The sequence below is a fragment of the Nicotiana tomentosiformis genome, chromosome 9 (assembly GCF_000390325.3).
Source record: "Nicotiana tomentosiformis chromosome 9, ASM39032v3, whole genome shotgun sequence".
Classification (NCBI taxonomy): Eukaryota; Viridiplantae; Streptophyta; class Magnoliopsida; order Solanales; family Solanaceae; genus Nicotiana; species Nicotiana tomentosiformis.
The window spans coordinates 83,484,311-83,493,220 of NC_090820.1; the positions used below are offsets into that span (position 1 = coordinate 83,484,311).

At 42.9% G+C, this 8,910-nt stretch overlaps 1 protein-coding gene across 1 annotated transcript; it reads right to left on the bottom strand.

Annotated features, from left to right (window-relative positions):
* Window positions 1–1,497: 1,497 nt before the first annotated feature.
* Window positions 1,498–1,830, bottom strand: LOC138899104 (uncharacterized). The gene has a single exon (XM_070185221.1). It carries the CDS (start codon window positions 1,828–1,830, stop codon window positions 1,498–1,500), a length of 333 nt encoding a protein of 110 aa, XP_070041322.1.
* Window positions 1,831–8,910: the final 7,080 nt, after the last annotated feature.

Here is an 8,910-nt window from a genome sequence, read left to right on the forward strand (position 1 = left end):
AGGCTTAGCCTCATGCAAAACGGAGACAATGCTTAGTCTCATGCAGGGGAAGGCAATGCTTAGCCTTATGCAATTTAGGAGGTAGGGCTTAGCCTCATGAAAAATAGAGACAATGCTTAGTCTCATGCAGGGGAAGGCACTGCTTAGCCTTATGCAATTGAGGAGGCAAGGCTTAGCCTTATGCAAAACGGAGACAATGCTTAGTCTCATGCAGGGGAAGGAAGTGCTTAGCCTTATGCAATTGAGGAGGCAAGGCTTAGCCTCATGCAAAATAGAGACAATACTTAGTCTCATGCAGGGAAAGGCAGTGCTTAGCCTTATGCAATTGAGGAGGCAAGGCTTAGCCTCATGCAAAACGGAGACAATGCTTAGTCTCATGCAGGGGAAGGCAATGCTTAGCCTTATGCAATTGAGGAGGTAGGGCTTAGCCGCATGAAAAATAGAGACAATGCTTAGTCTCATGCAGGGGAAGGCACTGCTTAGCCTTATGCAATTGAGGAGGCAAGGCTTAGCCTTATGCAAAACGGAGACAATGCTTAGTCTCATGCAGGAGAAGGCAGTGCTTAGCCTTATGCAATTGAGGAGGCAGGGCTTAGCCTCATGCAAGATGTTGACAATGTTTAGTCTCATGCAATGAAAATATAATAAGTAGTAGCAGAGTATTTCTTAGCTGGAAATGTGTTTGCATTTGGCAGCTTTGTTGTTATGAAGATAGTGATCCTGAGATGTGCACGTATTTGCGAATATTCTTTGTTCATGCACCCAAAGGAAAATCGTGAGTTCTACGAGGAAGGTTGGTTCATTCCTTCGTCTGCTTGCTTTGCCTTGCTCTGCATAGAAATCCTGCTCGAGTTACCATGGGTAGCATCTGGTTGTTTCATAAAATAATGTTTTCAAAAAATGTGCATGCATTTGATGAATGTAGTTATTTAAAATACATTAGTATGCAATATCGGGTAAATTAGATGAACCAATGACTGTGACACTTTTAGAGGCATTGCGACTTCCTTAGAATTTGAGGGTCCTCCTCAAAATTCTGTCCCAGTTTGACCGTTTTGCATATGATGACGTTGGCTGGACTTGCTCCGGAAATTTGAGGGTCCTCCTCAAAATTCTGCCCTAGTTTCAGGTTGGGGGGGAAATAAAAATTTATTGAATTGTGACCAAACCCATAGGGCTGCCTACGTATCCCCTCTTAAACGGGAATCAGGTCGAGCATAGTTCAATTACATCAAATGAAGAAATGCGAACATTCTAAACGTAATATCTTTTGACTGCGTCTGAATTGATAAGCTTTGGCCAAACCTCTCCGTCCATTTCTGCGAGTATGAGTGCTCCTCCTGTTAGTACTCTGTGAACCATGTAGGGCCCTTGCCAATTGGGCAAAAATTTTCCTTTGGCTTCATCTTGATGCAGGAAGATCCGCTTCAGTACTAGCTGCCCCGATGTGAACTGTCTAGGTTTGACCCTTTGGTTGAAAGATCTGGACATCCTATTCTAATAGAGTTGACCATGACACGCTGCATTCATTCTTTTTCCGTCAATGAGAGCTAATTGTTCATAGCGATTTCTTATCCATTCTGCATCACATGGTTCAGCTTCTCGTATAATTCTTAAAGAAGGAAATTCAACCTTGGCAGGAATGACAGGTTCAGTACCATAGACCAGCAAATAGGGAGTTGCCCCGGTTGATGTTAAGACTATGGTACGGTACCCCAATAAGGCAAATGGTAACTTATCGTGCCATTTCTTGTGGTTGTCTACCATCTTCCTCAGTATTTTCTTGATATTCTTATTTGCGGCCTCCACAGCTCCATTCATTTGAGGCATGTATGCTGTGGAATTCTTGTGCTTGATTTTGAAGGACTCGCACATAGATTTCATTAGGTCACTGTTGAGATTAGCGGCGTTGTCAGTGATGATGGACTATGGAACCCCAAATCGGCAAACAATACGATCTCTAACAAAAGCTGCGACGACTTTCTTGTTTACAGCTTTGTAGGATGCAGCTTCGACCCATTTTGAGAAGTAGTCTATGGCCACTAAAATGAACCTGTGCCCGTTTGAAGTTGCGGGCTCGATTGGTCCAATGACGTCCATTCCCCAAGCGGCAAAAGGCCAAGGTGCACTCATTACATTGAGTTCATTTGGTGGCACCCGTGTCATATCTGCGTGTATTTGGCACTGATGATATTTCTGGACATACCTGATGCAGTCTGTTTCCATAGTCATCCAAAAATAACCTGCCCTCAGTATCTTCTTAGTTAAAACGAAACCATTTATGTGTGGTCCGCAAGTTCCAGAGTGTATCTCTTCGAGCAGTTTGGAAGCTTCCTTGGCATCAACACACCGTAATAACCCTAGATCTGGAGTCCTTTGTACAGAATTCCTCCACTTTGGAAGAAATGGTGGGACAATCTTCGGAGCGTGCATTTTTTAGTATGATTTGCATACTTCGGGTACTCTCTTTTTGCCAAGTACTCCTTGATATCATGGAACCATGGATTCCCGTTTCCTTCTTCTTCAACATGAGCACAATAAGCTGGCTGATTATGAATCCTTACCGGAATGGGGTCGATGAAATTCTTGTCCGGATGCTGTATCATGGAGGACAAAGTGGCCAATGCGTCTGCGAACTCATTCTGGATTCTCGGGACATGTCTAAACTCTATCTTCGTGAACCTGTTTATCATCTATTCCACATGATATAGATATGGTAATATCTTGGTATTCTTTGTAGCCCATTCTCCTTGCACCTGATGTACCAGAAGATCTGAATCACCAATTACCAGTAATTCATGGATATTCATGTCAATGGCCAAATTGAGCCCCAATATGCAAGCCTCATATTCTGCCATATTATTGGTGCACGGAAATCTAGGTTTCGCAGATACCAGATAATGTTGACCTATTTTTGACACCAAAACAGCTCCAATACCCACTCCTTTGAAGTTTGCGGCTCCATCGAAAAACATTCTCCATCCGTCGTAGGCTTCGGCGATATCTTCTCCTATGAATGATACTTCTTCATTAGGAAAATACATTTTTAGTGGTTCGTATTCTCCTCCTACAGGATTTTCCGCAAGATGATCCGCTAATGCTTGTCCCTTAACCACCTTCTGAGTCACATAGACGATGTCAAATTCACTCAACAATATCTGCCATTTTTCCAGCTTCCCTGTAGGTATGGGTTTCTGGAAGATGTACTTCAGAGGATCCATCCTTGATATGAGATATGTGGTATATGCACAGGAGTAGTGCCTCAGTTGCTGGGCTATCGAGGTCAAAGCACAGCAGGTGCGTTCCAACAAAGAATATTGTGCTTCGTAGGGTGTGAACTTCTTACTCAGATAGTATATGGCCTGTTCTTTCCTTCCCGTCTCATCATGTTGTCCCAATACACAACCGAAAGCCCTATCTAATACAGAGAGATAGAGTAGCAGTGGTCTACCAGGTTCTGGCGGGACCAGGACTGGCGGTGTGGACAAATATTCTTTGATTCTTTCAAAAGCTTTCTGGCAGTCTTCAGTCCAACTGGTTGCGGCATCCTTCTTTAACATTTTCAAAATCGGCTCACAGATCATGGTTGATTGTTCTATGAAGCGGCTAATGTAATTAAGACATCCCAAGAAGCTCATCACATCTTTCTTGTTCTTTGGAGGTGGCAAATCCTGGATAGCCTTGACCTTTGATGGGTCTAGCTAAATTCCTCGGTGGCTGACGATGAATCCTTATAACTTTTATGCGGGGACCCAGAAGTCACATTTTGCGGGATTCAATTTCAAATTGTACCTCCAAAGTCAATCAAAGAATTTCTCAAGTATCCATCTTCGGAACTGGCATGATGTTAGCCAACCAAGTTGGATATTCAACCACTCTGAGAACCTTAGCTTTGATCTGCTTTATGACTTCTTCTTTTATTTTCAAACTCATATCTGGCTTGAACTTTCTGAGCTTCTGCTTTACCGGCAGACACATTGGGTTGGTAGGTAGTTTATGCGCCACTATGGATGTGCTCAAACCGGTCATATCATCATAGGACCATGCAAAGATATCCTCATACTGCTTCAAGAACCAGGCATACTCTGCCTTCTCTGATGGTGATAGGCGGATGCTTACACGTGTTTCCTTGACTGTTTCGGAGTCTACTAGATTAAAAGTTTCAGTCTCATCCAAATTGGACTTAGGCTTGTTTTCAAAGTTTTCCACTTCTCTGACAATTTCCTCGGGTATTATATCCTCTTCCATATCCTCTGAATCATTATTCTTATGTTGCATTGTCTCAATACATGTCATAGTCGTAAGTTCATCGGGATAGGTAATAATAATGCAGTAGAGAAAAAATATAAAGAATAATAATAAATACTAAAAATAACAATGCATTAGATAAATCTTGAAAACGTCAAACAGGTACGGCTCGATGACCCGAGCAATTATTTCAAAATAAAACATGTTTAAAATAAAATACTGAAAATGTCTTAAATGCTCATAAAAATTGCTTTTAAAATAAATGATGCTAATTGCCAGGCTACCCAGGAACTCGACGGGCCCTTAATGGTGCAGCAGTCCAGTTCTTGAGAACAACTCCCTTCTCCACGGTCTGAATAATGAGGCCTTCGTCCTCCTCCTCCTCAACTATCGCACTGCAATCCATGTCTTCATCATCCAGAAACAGATTCCTTGTACTAGCTAGAACTTCATCTTCTTCGGACTCCCAAATCATATTAGTTTGATGAAATGACTGGCTTAAATGTGGTACTGGTTGCTCTAGAGTGTAATAAACACCACACCATGTTGGCGACCAATGCTGATACTCGTGCCAGGTGTATTTATACCCAAACCCAAAAGTTGTGTCGTGACGCTTTAGCTGTATTGGTTTGGTGATCCCCTAGAGATTCTTACCGATACCTTTGCTAGGCTCATACCCAGTCCATGACAATATGCCTTCTATCTTGCTGCTCCACCATTTGTCCTTTTCAATTGCGTTGACGTGCTCGATGGGATGGTATGTTTCTCCACCCAACTTCTTTCTATTCTCGGAATAGTTTGACTTGTGTAAATGGGATTACTTTCGTCCCCATGGATGATCACATCCTGATGGTTCCACTCAAACATCACGACCTGATGTAGAGTAGAAGCTACAGCCCCAGTGGCATTATCCAAGGTCGTCCCAACAATAGATCGTAGGTAGCAGATATGTCCAACACTTGAAACTCAACATCTAAACCAGGTTGGGCCCATCTGTAGGCTAAGGTTGGTTTCCCCAATTGTGGCCCTTTGAGACCCATCAAATGCTTTCACATTTATACTTCCTGCTCATATCTCGTGCACGCCTTTACCCAATCTTTTCAGAGTAGTTAGTGGACATATGTTAAGACTCGAACCCCCATCTATCAGGACTCTGGCAATGAACTTATCTTCAAACTGCACTGTGATATGCAGTGCCCTATTGTGACTTAGTCCTTCTGGTGGTAGATCGTCTTTATGAAATGTGATCTTGTGGATTTCCAGCACTTGCCCTACCATATTGGCAATCTCCCCACTGGTATTGTTATTAGGTACATAGGCTTCGTTCAACACCTTTATCAGGGCATTCTTATGTGCCTCAGAGTTTTGCAGTAGTGATAAAAATGATATTTAAGCAGGGGTTTTGTTCAGATGATCAACCAGATAATACTCTCTTGCATGTACCTTTCTCCAAAGATTATGTGGGCCAGTCTCACTGACAGGCGGTTTGGAGGCCGCTTCTTTGCTCGTTCCTTCCAAATGCTCGGGTGTATAAATTCTACCAGTTCTGGTCATGCCTTGCGCTGCACCTGTTTCTTCCATTTTTTCCTTTCCTTTCCTTCTTGCTTCCGCAACATAATCCAATGGTATAGCATTAGACTTATAAGACGGTGTAGGTGCTACCATCACAGTGAAGGGTGTTGTTACTTCAACCTCAAACAGAGTTGGTGCGGCTACCTCAACTTCAATTGGTGCCTGAGTTTGTACTATGATAGGTGTGAGAGTGACTGGAGATGTTTCAGGACTATCCCCTTCTCTAATGAGTCCAATTGACCCCTCTGAGTCCCATTCTTCATCGGTCTCTATCATGTTTACCCCTTCACCTCTGTGATTCGGGAGAGGATTGTTACGGACATTAGGTGTAGCCTCCATTGCCTGTATGACTTTGGTGTCAATTAATGTCTGAATCTTATCCTTCAAAGTAAGACACTCATCAATAGTATGACATTTCATGCCTGAGTGATAGGAACATGTCTTATTTTGATTAATCCACTGGGAAGCATTTTTCATAGCAACAATGGGAATGAGAGTGATATAACCGGAAACCTTCAGTCTCTCGTACGGTTGGTCTATAGGTTCAGCAATTAGGGTGTATTATCTCGGTGGTCTGCAGTCAAAATTTGGTCTAGGTTTTTGGTGGTTTTGGAAGGTTGGTGGTGAGTGGTAGTACACTGGTTGGGTGTTATAGGTATGGTAAGTGGTGGCAGGTTGTTGGTTTCTGGGAGGTGAAGACTGATATGCGGGTGGAGGTGTTTGGTATGTGAGAAGAGACTTCAGACCTTGGGCTACCATTACTGCACCTATTTCTTTCTTCTTGGAGATACCTCCTGACTGCAGGGCCTTATTTGTGGCTTGGAGTGCCTCAAAATTTGTCACCATTCCGCTTTTGATCCCTTCTTCTATTCTCTCTCCCAACTTGATGATATCGTAAAATTTATGGTTTTCAGTAACCATCAATCTTTCGTAGTATTGCGGATCCTGATCTCTGACAAAGAACTTATTCATCTGTTCTTCTTCCAGCACTGGCCTTACTTTTGCAGCTTCAGACCTCCACCGAGTAGCATACTCACAGAAAGTTTCCGTTGGCTTCTTCTTGAGATTTTGAATGTAGAAAATGGCTGGTGCATTTTTTGTGTTAAACTTGAACCGATCCATGAAATTCGATACCATGCTTACCCAATTAACCCATTTGTTTGGGTTCTGACTGATGTACCAAGATAGGGCGTCTCAAGTGAGGCTTCTCATGAACAGCTTCATGCGGATTCTTTCATCCCTCCCAACTCCTACAAGCTTGTCACAATATGTTCTCAAGTGCAACTTCGGATCACCAGTTCCGTCGAACATTTTGAACTTGGGAGGTTTGTAACCCTCTAGCAGTTCTACATCTAGGTGAATACACAAATCTTCATAATTCAAACCCTCAATGCCTTTGCCCCCTTCGACACTTAAGTTTCTTGAGTTCCTCTTCCATGTTCTTGATGAGCAGGTCCTTCTCGGTGGATTCGGGTATGTATAGGGTCTGTTGTGGGGTGTGGGGTAAGGTTTCAACATATATGGGATTGCTTTGGTGGACTCCGAGAATCTGGGCATAATGGTGGTCATTGGTTGAGTTTTGTGGGTCATGAGTAGGCTGTGGTGCATTCTGAGGAGTGTGGTCGGTGGTAGTTTGTGGGTACTGGGTCGGATGAAGATGATGTCGTGGAGGAGTTGGTACTGGTTGAGGATTAGAATTTTAGGGAGGTGTGGCGTATTGGTGAGGTGCGGGAGGATTTTGCGGGTGCTGGTTTTGTGTGTTTTGAGGAGGTGTTGGATTTTGGGCGTTTTGTTGGTTGATGTCGGGAACATTCAGGGTAAGGGAAAGGTTTGCCAAGTTACGGACCTGCTCAAGTTCCACTTGTAACTCCAATATCTTATGTTCTAACCGTAAAACCAAGTCATTCTGCGCCAGAGTACTCCGACCATCCGAAGTTTCGACATATCGTCCATCTTAGCTTTTCCTTTGTTCTTAGGATCACTTAGAGGAGGAGGAGGCGGAGGACCTCTAGATCTGGTATGATATGCTGATGTTGCCAGTATGCACGAACCAACATTAGGGGATGGGAATAAACAAAGAAAAGAAGAAAAACAGAAGTTAAACAAATCAGTAATGAGTATTAAAAGGATATTTGCGATATTTAAACACGTATTGCGGAATTATAAATTCGCATCCTAATTTAGGGACCTCATCATGCCCGAGGTAGGCCTAGCGTCATATAGCTTTGGAGAAAACTCAATGCCGATAACTGCGTCATTTCATTAGTATGATAAATAGACCAAATCTCTACTAAAACGACAATAATTAAAAAGAGTCACTAGTGGCATTTGCGTTATTACAACCAAAGTCTAAAATGAATGTAGAAAGCAAGTAAAACATTATTCCTAATCTATTTGGTCCCAGAGGGACCTTCTCCATGCTTGGCCTTCTTTGCTCAATCAATCAGATTTCCCAGGCCGCACACGTCCAACAATAGATATGCCCTTGCTAGATGCCCTCCTTCGTTGCCCTCTGTATTCTGACAGTCTGAGACCCTTTTCCTCATCTTCCCCTCAAGTTCCATCAAACCTTGCTCCAAATACTCCAACCTTGTTGTTGATTTAGTAGCGATTCCCCTCCATTCATTAATTGCTTCCATGTCCACTTTATGTTGTTCCAAATGCCTGGTCTCAGATTCAAAGACCCTTTTGCGCAATCTCCTGTATTTGACTTGTGCATTAGTAGTGTCGTCTATGACCCTATTTCTCAAATCAACCCCTAGCTTGACCTCTCCTGCTATGTCATCGACCAACCATGATGGGTAGAAGTACACATGGTTGGTATGATACCTGTTTGGCTCGATGGTATCTTTCTCCACAATAATCTTTTGATGCCGCATGTGGTGTGCCTTGAACTTGAATTGAATGACATTCCCTTGGAAATCTGCTTCATAATGAACCATTTTGGAAACTCGTGGTATAACTTGTTTTCTCCCAACTTGCCTCATGACTCTGATAGGAGCATAAGGATAGATTCCCCTTAATCTGATTAGCACTAGATGAGGAACATCTCTCGACCTGATGATGAATTCACTGTTAGGGAACCACTCG